Below are 16,585 nucleotides of genomic sequence, written 5' to 3'. Positions count from 1 at the left end.
GTACTACAGTCTGTAATAAAATAAAGTGGAAGACCTGTAATAAAATGGCTGAAACTGATATTAGCATTGTTTTTTTTTTGTTTCCCTCCCTAAATAATACTGCTGGGGTATGTCCCTAAGGTGCCCACTGCCAGGGTGAACAAGAAAAGAGAAAATGTAAACAACTTACCGTAACTTTCTTTTCCTGGAACCATGGCAGTGGGTACATAGTTACCCTCCCTATGTATGCCTAAAATATATCCGTTGTATTTTTCAGTGAGGGGAGAATCCAAAGACTATCTACAGGTAGTGGGAGGGGCCTTTAGGGCCTACGTGCAAAAATTCAATTTCCTGTCCTACAAGGCTAAGGATAGAGTTAACCCTACGGTGCCCACGGCCATAGTTCCAGGAAGAGAAAATTACGGTATGTTGGTTAAACTTTCTTCTTTCTGCCTTTGTATTGTTTCCTTGTTTGTACAAGAGTCCGTGTAGTGGAAAACAGTGTATACACCAAGTTAATGTAATTTACCTTATAACTTTTTCTTTATATCTAGCTAGGTGGAAAATTTGCAACCTGAGATAGAAAATTTAGCGAAGCGACTTCGTTATGAAGTGTCGGTTTATGGCAAGCAGAAAGGCTGGTCTGATAAAGTTGCCAAGTAAGTGTGTGTTTTGTTTTTTTGTTTTTAAATGTATGTAACTATTTTTTATTTGTTTTGGTTTGTGGGTGGACGTGGAATAGATGATAAATTGTATTTGGGTGTATTATTAAATGCTTATATTGCCTTTGTTCAGCAAGAGAATAATGATGTGGTGCTTGCTGTGAGGTCTATAAACCAGAACATTGCATTGTTGGCACTTTACTGTACTAAGTGTCATTTGAGAAAAAACAGCAGTGAATCATTTTTTTGTTATCTCTGATTTTCCTTTGTGACTGGAGCTGAAGCATGACATTTGTGTGTGTGTGTGTGTGTGTGTGTGTGTGTGTGTGTGTGTGTGTGTGTGTGTGTGTGTGTGTGTGTGTATCTCTCCATCCCTCTCTAACCCTCACTACCATTCTGGTGAAAAACCACCTTGTGTAGATCTATGGTATATTTCTATTGCAGATAAATATGAATGGGAAATAGTCTTAAGTGGTTTAGTACAATTCCAGTACATTTGGACTTCAAGCCATATTTACCAAGTAGTGCAATACTAGAGGACGCCTTCCTATGCTGGAAGATTCCTTGCAGTCCCTTCAAGTAAATGGGCCAGAAAGTGTCTTGTGGAATAGCTCTGTTTAATTAAAGTGTGCCTTTTATACTGGTGTTTCTGCTGTTTCACAGAAGTAATATCCCCAATGCATGGTTTGACTTGCTTCTCAATAGAAGCATTACATGTATAAGTTATGGTTATCACTTGGATTGTAAGCTCTTCGGGGCAGGGACTCATTTTCCTATTATTTTATGTCTGAAGTACTTATTCCCATTGTGTTATAATATCATGTTGTGTATTATAAAGGACTATGTACCTGGATACGTACGCACGCGCACCACTCATCCCCCACACCGTTCCGCCATTCATTTTAACAGTAAGGCCATTGTGTTGGTAAACACGGGTCAAAGCTGTACGAACCCAAACATGTAAAGTTTTGGCATCAACCCCCTTTTATATGAAAACATATATTTAAAGTAACAAAATTGGAGAGGGGTGCCTTGCACCACAAATCAATAAAGTGGGGAAAGGGTGACTCCCATAAAATAGAAATGTATTGGGTCATAGGACAGGTACAAAAATAGGACCACCCACACATTTTGCGCCATTAAGCTCTTTATCGAGGTGCATTTAAAGTAAGTTTGTCATTTAAAAAAATAAATAATTAAATAACAGGCATGCCATGGAGCATATGTTTGTGGTTCATTTTGTAGACATTGTTTTAAACTTTTTTGTTTCTCAGTATTTTTTAATATAAATTATAGAATTTAGCAAGAACTTTAAGTTTGTAGAGGGAAAGGGATACAGAAGTTAAACATTTAAATTGGAAAGAAAGTACAGCTGATCTTGTATATCATAGCAGAGTAGATGAAACACAGTTCATGCATACAGATATATTTATTTTTATGTAATGATTCAAACAGGTGTGTGTGTCTTAGTGCATCCTGAAGTTCCCCATAGAACTCTTCCTCTTCAGATGCGTTTGTTGGGGAGTATATTTGCAGAACCATAACGTCACAAGGTTTCCCCCTGATTCGGATGGCCATTATTCGGTTGCCGAGTGTCTGATAACTCTTGGCTTTGGCAATTTTCTTGTTCACGATAAAGGCAACTCCTCGCCGTCTGGTGGTGTCATTTGCCAGAATAATACACAGTGTGCTCGCCGGACTTGGAGAAGCCATTGCCAGTCCAATGCATTTCACTGATGCCCAAAATGTCGATTCATTTCCCTTTTCACAATGTCCAATTTTCCTGCTTTCAGACCTTTCATGTTCCGATCTTGTATGGTTTTGTATAGCGCAGAGTGGTTGTTTCGCTGCGGGCCACATCAGCAGATGGGCGTCCCAATGGCTTTATCCTATCCGCGTCATCACTGCCCCAGCTACTCCGACCACCTCCTTTCTCTTCCCCAATCGCATTTTGGGTACCTTCCAGCTTTGGGGTCCCACTTTCCAATACCATGTTGGAATCAATGTTGAGTCCTTGATCCATAGAATATTTTTTGGCAAAATACTGGGGTAGGTTGGCAGGTCTTTCCCCAGGCCATAGCTGTATAGCCAGCATACTACAGTATACCGTTGTCACCCCCAACACCACGATGAGGAGAAGAATGGTTGAACTTTGAAGGGAAATTATGGCAGAACCCGAAATCGCTGGAAGATTCGGTTTTAGGAATGCGGAACGAGGCAGGAGACTGGTTCAATTCTGTCAAGAACATCGGCTAACGATTACCAACACTTGGTTTGAACAACCCAAACGACGGCTGTACACCTGGACATCATCAAGTGAAGAATACAGAAACCAAATCAATGTCATCCTGTCAGAAGAAGTGGCAGAGCTCGATCTTGGCTGTGAAGACATACCCTGGTGCTGATTGCGGATCAGATCACCATCTGCTGGTAACCACAGTCAAACTCAGATTCTGTAACACCAAACAAATGGCAGCCACAAAGAAATTCGATACAGACAAGATCAGCTATGCCGTTGAAGTATAGAACAGAATCGACCTCCTCGCTACAGAAGAGAGGCATCCAGACAAGCTGTGGGGAGACGTGAAAGCATGAGTTATCGTAACAGCCTTAGAACATGTCCCATTCAAGAAACAATCGAAATCAGCCCAAGGGATCTCCGATTCGACCATCAGCATCGCAGACGATAGAAGGAAGGCCAAATCTACTGGGAATAGAGAAGATTTCAGAAGACCAAATGCAGATTTCCAAAGAGAGGCTACAAAGGACAAAGAGAACTATTGGAATGAACAGTGCCAGAAGATGGAGGAAGCGAACAGGAAAGGTCATACGCGAGAACTCTACACACACGTGAAGAGGGCACGGTCGACATTCAAGGCTTGGAGGGCAATAGTTCGTGGGAGCCATGTTCCAGGAATTGCATGGCCAGAAAGCAATATGCAATCGGTGGAAGGAATACACAGAAGTTGTATGAAAGTGAACATCAGAACCATCCGACAAAGGAGAACGAGACACTGGAACTGGAGCCAGATATTCTGGAGGAAGAAGTCGTATGGGCAATGAAGCAATTAGACAACGGAAAAGCCCCAGGAATCAATGACATACCAGCAGAATTGGCGTGAAAAAAGCGGCAGAAACATCAATAACCTCCGATATGCTGATGATAGCACACTGCTGGCTGAAAACAAGAAGGATCTCTAACATATGATAATGAAAGCAACAGCAAAAAATGTGAGCGTTAATATCAAGATCAATAACGAGGAAATTGAAGTGGTTAAAGATTTCATCTTCCTTGGCTTCAAAATGGATCGCGATCGTGACTGCACCCCTGAGATTAGGAGACGGTTGGCACTTGGAAGAAACGCGATGATCAGTATGAACAATGTCTGGAAGAGTAAAGACATCAGCTTGGCAACTAAATGCAGATTGGTAGGTGCGATCATTTTCCCAATAGCAATGTATGGCTGTGAAACCTGGACTCTCTTGGAAAGGCAGATAGGCGAAAAATCGATGCATTTGAATTGTGGTGCTGGAGACGTCTGCTGCACATTCCGTGAACAGCCAGAATAACAAACCAAGCAGTCCTGGAACGGACCAAACTGATAATCTCATTGGAGGCCGAAATAACAAAGCAAAAGCTCTCCTACTTTGGTCACATCATGCGAAGCCAGTCGCTTGAGAAGGACGTCAAGCTTGGAATGACTGGTGCTAAAAGAGGAAGAGGCCGCTCAAGAACTCACTGGCTAGATACCATCAAGAAAGATACTGGACTGAACATAGCAGAATTGAAAGAACCCACGAGAGATCGAAAGACATGGAAAACTGATCCATAAAGTGGCCGAGAGTCGTACTCGACTGAACAGAGAGAGGTGTGTGTGTGTGTATAACAGTGTCCCCTCTGACCTCCGGTGCCGGAGAGGGGGACAGCTGCGGTGTATGGGAGCGGTGGAACTCCACGGGGGCCGCTATCTTGTAGTTCGCTCATGCGCAAATGCAGCCATGTGCATGCGCAGAGAGGCGAGAAGTTGTGGCGGCCATTTTAGGTTTGCGCATGTGCAGTCGAGTCTTTGCGCATGCGTAGTCCCCAGAGTTGCTGCGGCCATCTTAGGAGAGGCTCCGCAAGGGACTACATGTCACAGAAGCCTGAGGGACCTGCAAGTAGAATGTTGACAGTTTTGGCAGTTACTGGAGTTGCTGGCAGTTGGAAGAAGGGGAGAACCGTTGAGGTAGTGTCCAGGGAGCAGTGCTCCCCTGGACTAGGTTTGTCCCTTGGGTCCCAGCTAGATCCTAAATCCTATTTTAGGTTGTGGCTGCTATAGGGAAGACCCCAGACAAGGACGCTACCCTTTAGCCTTATAGTGTCAGGGGTAGCACCAGCGAAGAAACGCCACGCGGTGAGCTGCAACCTGTGGTTTGGGTTCAGACCACAGGCAACTATAGACATTGGGGGACACACTCCAGCTGGAGCTCCCTCAAGAGGCAGATGCCTATGCGGACCAGAGAGAGAATTCAGCAGACGTTGTGGGATCAAACAGATCTTTTTTGCTCATTAAGCGGTACCTGTGTACATGAGTGCCAAGGGAGGTAAAGTGCACTAACGGTCCACAGGGGTAGCGCTGCTCCCTACACATGAGTGGGACTGGCTCTCATTGGGGGAGGACACCAGGGGTATTGGTGCCACGCACCCTAGGTACTTTGGGGGACACTCACCCTGTGTTGTTGTTATTGTATTGTGTGTTATATTGTATGGTACCGTTATATCGTTATTCTATTGCTAATAAACCAATTGGTATATACTGGTGTGTGTATCATTTCACTGTAAGGGGTCCTGAAAGGGGTTGTCCCGCTGCGCTGGGATCCCTCTCAGGTGGAGGCGCTGCACCGAGGAAAAAGAGAGCTCACCCCAGGCTCCCAGCTGCGGAGGCTCAGGCCTTCTGTGAGCCACAGGTAACGGCAGCACACGTAGTTCCCTTAGACATGGGAAAAGGGGGTTACGTGTGTGTGTGTGTTTTTCAAGTAATAATTGTACTTGTATAGAGCTGCTAGTTTTACATAGCGCTTTACAGGGACATTTTGCAGACAGTCTCTGCCCTGTAGAGCTTACAATCCTATGTTTTTGGTGATGAAGCGACTTGCCCAAGGTCACAAGGAGCAGACACCGAGAATTGAATTCCTCTGCTTCAAACTCTGTGCCAGTCGGTGTCTTTACTCACTGAGCCGCTCCTTCTCTCTGTTATCTTCTCATGTATGCTGGAGACACGCAGCAGAGAGGTCTGTCCTTCTGTGTATGCTTTGTCCTGTTCCTAAATTGGGCAATATAACAATGCTGAGAAAATGCGTCCATCTGAGAAATAATTTAATCCGTTATTACGTCTGCATGTTCCATTGAGCATGCAAGTTAAAAGAAAAGGTTTATTGTATGTAAATGGGAGTACTGCACATTGAAATGCCTGCATATTCCAAAATGATTTGAGTGCTTTGCCATGTGGTCCTGGTCCTACCTTAAATTCATTCAGCATCTGTTAGCATTTCCTATTCTGTGGCTGTTACTTAATTTTTATTTTAGGTCACTCATTTCGTCGAAATGCCTTCAAATCAGTATTATTATTATGGTCTATTATTTTGGTATTTATGGTTTTTATTTCATGTTGCCTTGTAGAGTTCTTTATTACAATACTTCTCTTTTTTTTTTTTTTTTTAATTGTCAAATCTTGATAAGAAAAAGCTTAGTAATAGTCAGCTGAACTGAATCATTTCCCGCTGTACCTGTTGAGGATGAGATCGTTCCATTACCTATTTTTCTTTTACACCTCCAGGTACAACTAATGTCTTTTATGTATGTCTCACTCTTTTTTTTCTTTTTATACAGGTTTAATTTCAGAAAGAATTTGAGAAGGATTATCTCTGGGCTGTATGTGAGAGACAACTGTCACCCATTTAAGGCCAGTCTGCTGATCTGGATTCAAATTCCTATGTGGATATTTGTCTCCATTTCCCTGAGGAACTTCAGTTTGCCAGCAACGGGCCCATATGCAGGTATTTCTCCACCAGGCTCATAAAGGGGTTCAAATCACCTCGTTAACGGAAAAAACCTAAAGCTTGGCATTAGAAGGCTGCAATATAGGATATGTTCTGTTTCAAATAGCTTATTTGATTTAATTCCTAATGTGATTGGCATCACCTTTAAATATATAGTTGCTTCTCTGATGGTCAGAAAGAAATGTTGGACTTTAAGACTTGGGATCCAGTTCTTTGGTTAGTTGGGTGACACAAACACTTGTAAGTGGAATGTCTCAAAATGTTACCTGTTCCCATTTTGCGTTTGTGACCTGTTCTTTAACAGAAATGTATTAATCAACAGATTGGTTGCCATACATAAATTTTTTAAAAAAAAGCACAAAATTTATATTTTTCCTTAGACAAACAGGAACCAGTTAAAATGTTGGTTATATTGGTAGAGTAGCTTTTTCTCTCTTCTTTCCTATACTAACTTGTGTTTAAGTTCTTGTAGGGCTAGACCAGGGGTCTGCAGCCATTTGAGGAAGAAGAGCCATGTTATAAAAATGTCTTTGTCCAAAATATTCCGGGAGCCGCAAACACATGCATGAATATTACACCCCCACAAACGCATACATATACAGAACACACACTAATAGGTATATACTGTATTAGTGTTCACATATGACAAATTTACTTTAATCAAAATTAGGGAAAAGAAAAATGCGGGGGAATAAAATGCATTTCACAATAAGTCCTTTTTTATTTAGTTTTTTTCATTGTTCTGTGCAAAACAGTTTGTCATTTTCAAATACATACATACATACACACTTGCATAGATACGCACTTGCATACAGGCATACCCCGGTTTAAGTACACTCACTTTAAGTACACTCGCGAGTAAGTACATCTCGCTCAATAGGCAAACGGCAGCTCACGCATGCGCCAGTCAGCACGTCCTGAACAGCAATACCGGCTCCCTACCTTTACCGAAGCTGTGCGCAAGCGGGGAGACTATAGAGCCTGTTACAAATGCGTTATTTACATCAGTTATGCACATATCTGACGATTGCAGTACAGTACATGCATCGATAAGTGGGAAAAAGGTAGTGCTTCACTTTAAGTACATTTTCGCTTTACATACATGCTCCTGTCCCATTGCGTACGTTAATGCGGGGTATGCCTGTACATACACACTTGCATACATACACACTTGCATACATACACACTTGCATACATACACACTTGCATGCATACATACACACTTGCATGCATACACACTTGCATGCATACATACACACTTGCATGCATACACACTTGCATGCATGCATGCATACATACACACTTGCATGCGTACATACACACTTGCATGCATACACACTTGCATACATACACACTTGCATACATACACACTTGCATGCATAAACACACACTTGCATACATACACATTTGCATGCATACATACACACACACTTGCATGCATACATATACACACACTTGCATGCATACATACACACACACTTGCATGCATACATACACACACACTTGCATGCATACATACACACACACTTGCATGCATACACACTTGCATGCATACATACACACTTGCATGCATACATACACACTTGCATGCATACATACACACTTGCATGCATACATACACACTTGCAAGCATACATACACACTTGCATACATACACACTTGCATGCATGCATACACACTTGCATGCATGCATACACACTTGCATGCATACATACACACTTGCATACATACACACTTGCATGCATACACACTTGCATGCATACATACACACTTGCATACATACACACTTGCATACATACACACTTGCATACATACACACTTGCATACATACACACTTGCATACATACACACTTGCATACATACACACTTGCATACATACACACTTGCATACATACACACTTGCATACATACACACTTGCATACATACACACATGCATACATACACACATGCATACATACACACTTGCATACATACACACATGCATACATACACACTTACATTGGGCCTGCCTCCTCACTGTCCTAGGTTGCTGCTGCCTCTCCCCCTTCACTGTGCGGCTCTGGGCTGCGGGGGGACCCAGCTGGCGCTGGTCGGGCCTCTTGTTGCCGCCCGGCATCTCCGCAGCTGCGGCATGCCTCCTGCACTGTCCCATGCCAGGCCTCTCTGTGACGTCAGAGCGTGCACTTCTGGCATGATAGAGGCCCAGCCCCCCGCAACCAAGAGCAGCACAGTAAAGAGAGTCACATGTGGCTGCTGAAAGAGCCGCAGGTTGCCTACCCATGGGCTAGACCAGGGGAGCACAAACTTTTTCCCTGTGCGCACCCCTGCTTGCTCGCCTTGCCCCCCCCCCCCCCCCCGCCTCGGCACCTCGCCCCCCTCCCCCCCCACTCAACCCTGGCGTCAAATGACGCGTGGGGGCATGTGACATCACGTTGCCATGGTAACCTGATGTCACGTGACCCCGGGGTGTCATTTGACGCTGGGTTACCAGGGCGACGCTGGAAGGTAAGTGGGTTATAGAGACCTCGCGCAGTCCCCTAGCATTTAATTTAAATGCCTGCGGAGAGATCGTGGGACCTCTATAACTGCTGCGCCCCCGCCCCCCCAGTTTGTGCACCGCTGGGCTAGACAAGTAGGGGAGCAGCACATACAGGTAAACCCCGTTATAACGCGGTCCTCGGGGTCCACCCCGAGTCCACCGCGTTAGTAACGGGGTCGCGCTAATTTTTTTTTAAAAATGGCCGCCGCGCGCCTGATGGGGAGGGAGGGAGTGAGGAGGGAAGGAAGTTAATTAAATAAATAAATAAAAAAAAGTTTTTAAAAAATGGCGACGATTCATCCCTCCCTCTCCCTCCCAGCCCCCCGCGAGGTATGCCCCCGCAGGGCAGTGCCCCTCTCTGGGTGCAGGAGGGTGGTTTACATGTCAGCCGCACGGTGTACTCAAGGTCACAAGTCCGAGCTGCAGAGAGGCTGCAAAATGGAGACGGAGCCCCCAGGAGGAAAGCTGGGACCGGAGCCAAAGAACCAGATGCTGCTAGAAGCAAAGCATTCTGGGAGTGGACGGGGCTGCCTCTGTCCAGCCTCATCTGCCCCTCACAGGGAGGTGGGATCCCCCATAGAGACCTGCCCCCCTCACTCCCAGCCAGGGCACAGGGGTGACCCCCATACAGAGACTCTGTGTGTCCCCCTCACTCCCAGCAGGACACAGTATCAGGGCAGACAACGGATTGGAGACTTTGTTGCCAATTATCATATTAAATCAGAAGCCTGGCATTTGCCCTCTCCTGCCCCCCTCCCCCCATACAGAGACCTGTCCCCCTCCCTCCATACAGAGACCTGCCCCCCTCCCAGCCCTCTCCCTCTCAGCCCCCTCCCTCTCCCTCCCAGCCCCCTGGTTTTGCGGTGCGCGGCAACGTGTCTCTGTGTCCTCCCAGCCAGATCTGCTGCTGCTGCAAGAGGTGTGTGTGTGTGTAGGTGTGTGTGTGTGTAGGTGTGTGTGTGTGTGTGTGAGAAAAATGGGCTGCTGACATGTGAAAAACGGGCTGGTGGGCTGCTGACATGTGAGGAGGGGGTGGGCTGCTGACATGTGAGGGGGGGGTGGGCTGCTGACATGTGAGGGGGGGTGGGCTGCTGACATGTGAGTGTATTGTGAGAGCTGTGTGCAGTGAGTGTGTGCAGTGTGAGCAATGTGCAGTGTGTGTGCAGTGAGAGTGTGTGCAGTGTGCAAAAAAAAACGGGAGCCACGGGAAAACCGCGTTATAACCGAATCGCGGTATAACGAGGCGCGTTATAACGGGGTTTACCTGTATATGTTGGTTACCATGGCACGGATTTGTGTTTTGCAGGTGAGGCCGTTCAGAGGCAACTGGCAGAAGGGGGAGTGCTCTGGTTTTCTGACCTCACATTGCCAGATTCTACATGGATTCTACCAATCTCACTAGGGATCCTCAACTTGCTGACAGTGGAGGTGATGAATTGTTTTGTCATTCGTGTTACTGGCATGCTGTGATTTTAATTAAACATGCTTACTACGCCTATGCAAATTTCTGCCGTATACAACTGTGTGGTGCTGTGAGTAAAAAGACTTTCATAAACGCATCATTAAATAATGGTCAAATAAATCGGCATATGATTTCCAATTGTAAACAAACAAAATAGTTCCCAGCACACAAAAATGAAAGGATCAGATAATCCGCAATCAATGAATATTTAATGTGAAAACATATAGTCATAAAAAAATATACAGAATGGAGAATGTGGGAGTAGACTGTACTCCAGGTGCTAGATGGCACCTGTGGGGAAAGGGTGTAATGGAGGATACGGACGGGGAAGACAAGGGGAGGGAAAACAACAGTAGGGAGGGCAGGGCGGGGGATTGTGTGAAAAGGGGTGAACGGCAAAAACGAGGAGGATAAAATGGAAGGTAAGAAGAGGGGGGCAACGTTTCAGGGATGAACCCCTTCTTCTGGCCCGTTCCCTATGGTCTATGAGACCACAGGTACTTCCCTCTCCCTTGATCCTAACCTCCAAACAAATCACTGCAATGGAACAGAAAACACAACCAGCAAAATAAGGGAGTAAGCCCAAGCGAAGTCAAACCACAGTTTTACTGGTTAAGGAGTCAAGTTCAATCAGGAAAAGTTACCAAACAGAGTCCCACTATGACTAAATAGCATAAAGAATCCCAAACACAGGGGTTAGGAACAATGAGAGCAAACCGAGTCCGGGCTCGAAGTAAACAAGCTCACGATTTGACTGGAACACTGGAGAACTGCTACCAGCTGCGTTATCTCCAATTGGTTACAAACACATTTTGCCTAGGTAGGTATATTTCAAGCCAAATGTTTGTTAGCTTGGAGTAAAATAGTATTAAATAACTCACCTGCGCCCAAAGCTTCTTTAAATATCACTGCAACCATATTAATCTAACAAAAATCTCTAATTTAGAGATCACAAATATATGGCATTCGGGTATATTTATCTTCGTTTTACAGTTTTAACTAAAGGGGTGCACTATTTTCCACACTGCCGTTCAAAGAGCAGTGTTCGTCTATCTCCTTTTCATACAGTGGTCATCTACCATGTTGGCCATTAGGAAGATAATAATTCAAAGATTCGAAAGCAATTTATGGGAAACCTTACCCAGTCTGCTTGTGTAAACCCAATGTTTTTAAGTTACCAATTTATGGGCTCCAAGCGAATTTATACTGATATTTAAATGCTCCGTTCAGTCAGTTTTGATCACGTACATGCCTGAATATATGCAGGGGGTCTCATTCAGAAGCGGGGAGTTAATCCTCTCGGGGGGAGTGAAGGGGGGGACTTGCGTAGTGGATATTTAAATGTATGGGGGCGCGGCAAAAAAGTTTGCGCACCACTGCTCTATTGTGTAGTACAGCTTTTGTTCTGTTGAAAAATGTATCAGAGTAGCACCATGTTATAATGTAATCATTACTTATGGACTTTTGGTTACACATGCCAAATACCTGATTCAAAGTGCAAAATAAATATCGTTCCGTGTTTCATGGCTGTTTTTCTTTTTATCTTTCCAAACAGCTTTTTGCATTGCGGAAAATAGAACTGTCTAGATTTCAGAAGATTGTAACCAACTTTATTCGAGCAATATCTGTTTTAATGATCCCTATTGCTGCCAGTGTTCCTTCAGTAAGTAGCCTTGACCTGGCACACAGCAGAATGTTTGACATGTTCCTGAGTGTGTATATCCTTCTTTATTAGAATGTCCTGGCTTTACTGTATGTTTGGCCAACAATGGTGTTTATAATGAGTATTTTAACCATCCCGGTTTAATACATAGATGTTGACACCAAGTAAGGAGATGTATAATTTTTCTGTTGTCCTACTTTATTAAATCCTGCATATCGAACTTAATCACTGGATTCATTCTCTTTATTTTCTCTCCAATATATATTTATTTTTTTAATCCTATTGCTTTTTGAACTGTTTATGGTATGTCCACCACAATTTTTATATGTAAGGTTACTTCGTATATATATCTACTACCTTTTCCCTGTATAACGGCTTTCACAAGTTACCACTGGCTCTGCATAGTTAATATGACGATAATTTTCCCATTTAATAATAAACTTTATTTTATATAGCGCTTTTCTACCAATGAAACTCAAAGTGCTTCACAATTACAGTATAATGGACTGTACGCAGCACAAAGGAGTTTACAATCTGTTTTTGGTGCCGGAGATAAAGTGAGTTGCCTAATGTCACAAGGAGCTGACACTGGGAATTGAACCAGGTTCCCCTGATTCAAACTTGGTGTCATTGGTTTATAGTAAGGCGTCGGTGTCTTCACCCACTGAGCCACTCCTCCCTTTAGAGCTGTATATTACATTTAATTAATCATAGCATCTGTTGTTCGTCAAGTTGCACTTTGCATCCATTGCTTAATGGTGGCCACATGACTGTTCATTGGATCTTCTGACGACTCTTGTTTCATCTCTTGTTTCCTGCAGTCCATGGCTCTGTATTGGTTTTCTTCCAGCTGTGTGGGCCTGGTGCACAATCTGCTACTCCGATCTCCAGCACTACGCCGTCTGTGCCGAATTCCAAGGACCAAGTCTGACTCGGACACTCCCTACAGAGACCTATTGTCTGCATTTGTAGTTAAATACGTTCGAAAAAAATGATTTCATTTTTTAAATGTAGTTTGTGCAATTCATATCACTGTAAATACAAATAAACACATCCAACTCTTTTTAAGGGTGCAATCTTTACACTTTATTTTATTGTAGAATATGGGCAGAATACAAATTTAGATATCCCTGGTCCTGTATTACCTAGCTTGTATTGTGTACTGCCCGGGAAGTAATAGAAGCAGATACATTTATTTAGAAAAAGTAAAAAAAAAATTTAAGCAAGGGTTGCAGACTATAGAATTGTTGAACCTTCTAACATACATGCTTGCCAGTTCGATAAATAAATGTCAACTGCTAATCAAGACTTTATTTTTTTATTTTTTAGCCAGTAAGAAGTTTGTAAAGTTCAGTAGTGACTTTAACTGCAGTAAATTACTCTGGACCAGTGTTTCCCAACTCCAGTCCTCAGGGAACCCCAACAGGTCAGGTCTTAAGGATATCCCTGCTCCAGCACAGGTGTGTCAATCAGCGGCTCAGTTATTTTGACTGAGCCACCTGTGTTGGAGCAGGGATATCCTTAAGACCTGACATATTGGGGTTCCCTGAGAACTGGAGTTGGGAAACACTGATCTGGACAAATCACGGACATCAATGAAGAATTCAAATTGTAATAGGAAACTCTCTGAATAAAAGCAGCATTGTACAATGGAAAACCCTCTTGTTTCTAGAGTAAAAATTGTTTGAGGGCTGAAAAATACTTGCTTGGATTTGCTACTCTGATGCGTTTCATTTCCATGTTCCACTGATCAGGGACTTCCTTGATTGACTGTACAGAGATTGCCTGAGATGAGAGACCTTTAGAGGTTAATACGATCTCAACTGGGTAGCTCACAGATAAATGGTCAATGTAGAATGTACAGTAGTCATGCACTAGGTGGGAGCCTTTCTCAGAAGATTGAACAAAATACATAAATTGCATTGCAGAGGAAAATACTGGTTGAATAACTCAAGTAATACTAATCCTGTATTGCGAAAGTAGTATAAAAAAAAAGTTGGCAATATTGCAACAATGACATGTAAGGTTTAATGCAGTGGTCAGTACTGCTTGATTTGTGGATTTAAAACTATACACACACACACACACACACACACACACATACACTCTTCAGGAAAAAAAGGGGGCTATTTTGTTTTTCATCAAATGTTGTATTTCTTCCTCAATCCCCGATGAAAATTTGCACAATTGTAGGTCTGTTATGTAGATTAACACTATATAAAATACACAATGTAGCCAATCGACCGATAACAAAATTAATGTCGCTGTATTATACCAAGTACCAGATACACTGCGGTAGGTTCATTAAACGAGAAATAGTGTGTTCCTTCATAGCTCATAAATGTGTTAAACTACAGTAATCTTCGTGTTTCGGATTAGATTACAGCAAAGTGTGAGTTCAAAATGTCGTCCTACTGAAACCCACGCTGAAGACGAGAACACCACTGTCTGCATAATAGATAACGTGTTAATCCAATGCAAACAATATTTATTAGATTATCAAATAATTCTTAAATGTAATCTGTGACAGATTTCTAATGGCTAAAATTGTCATGAAAATATAGTGATTTTTCTGTAATGATGAAAAATAACTTACCTTGCTTACTTACCTTGCTTCAGCCAGCGTCTGGAAGCGTCTCCATGGCAATGGGTGATGTCACATGACGCACTGAGTGAGGAGGGGGGCGCAGGAACCAAAGTTTGCGCTCCCCTGCCTTAAGGTACGCTAAAGTTCAGTACTGTTTTTTTTAAATTTCTGTAGTAAATATGGGCCTACAGTAGGTGATAGAAAGGGACTATTAGCTGCTGAGGGACAGTTGGCTGTGGCCGTTTCGTCCTTGAGGTAGGAGTTGTGTTTAGGACAAATAGGGGTTATGTTTTGTTTTTAGGGGATACATTACGTGCAGCGGCGAAATGTCCTGGCGACCAAATATCTTGGCAATTAAACATCCGCGGCTAGTTCTGATCTGACGAAGATGGAAAACTATTGGTGCTAAAACAAAATGTCTGTATTTATAGTCCTGTTACATTGATCCAGCACACCCACGTGCCAGGTGGCTAATGCAGTTATTCGGAGCTTAGATTCAGGTCAGAGAGCTCTATGGAATTAATAGAGGGGGTGTTTGTAAACCTCCCCTCTGACATATGGTAATGATCATAAGCAGCATTCCACTCTCGCATTATTCATTTGTGTTCCTGGAAGACACATCTGCTCAACATCTTTCAGGCCTTAATATTAACCTATAATGAGCTTCGATTATAACTGTTGCCTGCAGTTTGTTCGTTTGTCCAATATGTTACCAAGAACAAGGCCATTTACAGTCACATTTTCTGGCACATACTGTAGCTATTCTAAAGCAAACATAATTACTCTTTGTTAAATATATGTTCATGAGAGCCACATATTTTGCTCACCATTCTATTGGAATTATTTCTGTATTTGCAATACTCATATCCTCACCCCATATCAACTTGCTTACTTTTTTTTTTGTCACCTATTGCTGGTTTTCAATACTCTGACAACACCCCAAAACTGCACCAGACTTCAAAACAATAGACCATTGAAAATCACTTTGTTTATGCCGCAGGGAGTCTTGAGTACCTGCCTGCTTGTCTTATCTATTAACTCCCATTACCTATCTGTATATACAGTATAAAACACCTCAATTCAGATTTCACTGTGGTTACCTGCAAGGCTGCCTCCACCCCCTCCCACCCTGTCTCACCCTTCACCCCTCTCTACCTCACTCTCCCCAGCTACTGCGGGCCTCCTGCCAGGCCTCCCTCTCTCATCTGCGCCAGGCGTTTTGCCCAGCTTCCGGTGTGCTCCGGCGTAAGAGAGAGGCCCGCAGCAGCTGGGGAGAGCTGGGACCCAGCGGAAACCAGAGGCCCAAAAAACAGACGCAGAAGTTGGGCCTGGCACTTGTTTCAGCTCTCCCCTGTTGGAGGCCCTGGCTATCTGACTTTTTTTTGGGGGGGGGAAGGAGGTCACACCTCTGTTCAGAAGTTTCTGCTGTATTTAGAGCTACTCGGGCCTCGGCAGAACCTTCCTGAGGTTCTCCCTCACTGCACTCAGAAATGATCCATGTTTAGCAATTCATATAAAAGCTATTACAACTATCAGATGACCTTAATCCCTCCCAACCACTATACTAAAAATAAAAACCTTCACTGTTAATACTTATGCTATGGCTCCAGGCTTTCTGAAGTAAAGATCACCTGCCTGAACAGTATAACATAA

General features: G+C 43.4%; 1 protein-coding gene across 1 annotated transcript in view; it reads left to right on the top strand.

Moving 5' to 3' along the window:
• The window catches only part of COX18 (cytochrome c oxidase assembly factor COX18), a 31,903-nt gene extending 18,490 nt beyond the window's left edge, over nucleotides 1–13,413 (top strand). Inside the window, exons 3-7 of the mRNA XM_075608105.1 lie at nucleotides 538–638; nucleotides 6,511–6,677; nucleotides 10,527–10,648; nucleotides 12,238–12,345; nucleotides 13,167–13,413. Coding sequence (XP_075464220.1) covers nucleotides 538–638; nucleotides 6,511–6,677; nucleotides 10,527–10,648; nucleotides 12,238–12,345; nucleotides 13,167–13,340 — 672 coding nt within the window. The 3' untranslated portion in view covers nucleotides 13,341–13,413. The remainder of the gene's footprint in view (nucleotides 1–537; nucleotides 639–6,510; nucleotides 6,678–10,526; nucleotides 10,649–12,237; nucleotides 12,346–13,166) is intronic.
• The last annotated feature ends 3,172 nt before the right edge of the window (nucleotides 13,414–16,585 follow it).

Source organism: Ascaphus truei, chromosome 1 (genome assembly GCF_040206685.1).
Source record: "Ascaphus truei isolate aAscTru1 chromosome 1, aAscTru1.hap1, whole genome shotgun sequence".
In the NCBI taxonomy this organism is placed as follows: Eukaryota; Metazoa; Chordata; class Amphibia; order Anura; family Ascaphidae; genus Ascaphus; species Ascaphus truei.
The sequence above is the reverse complement of the archived record's forward strand: the minus strand, read 5'-3'. Positions and strand labels throughout refer to the sequence as shown.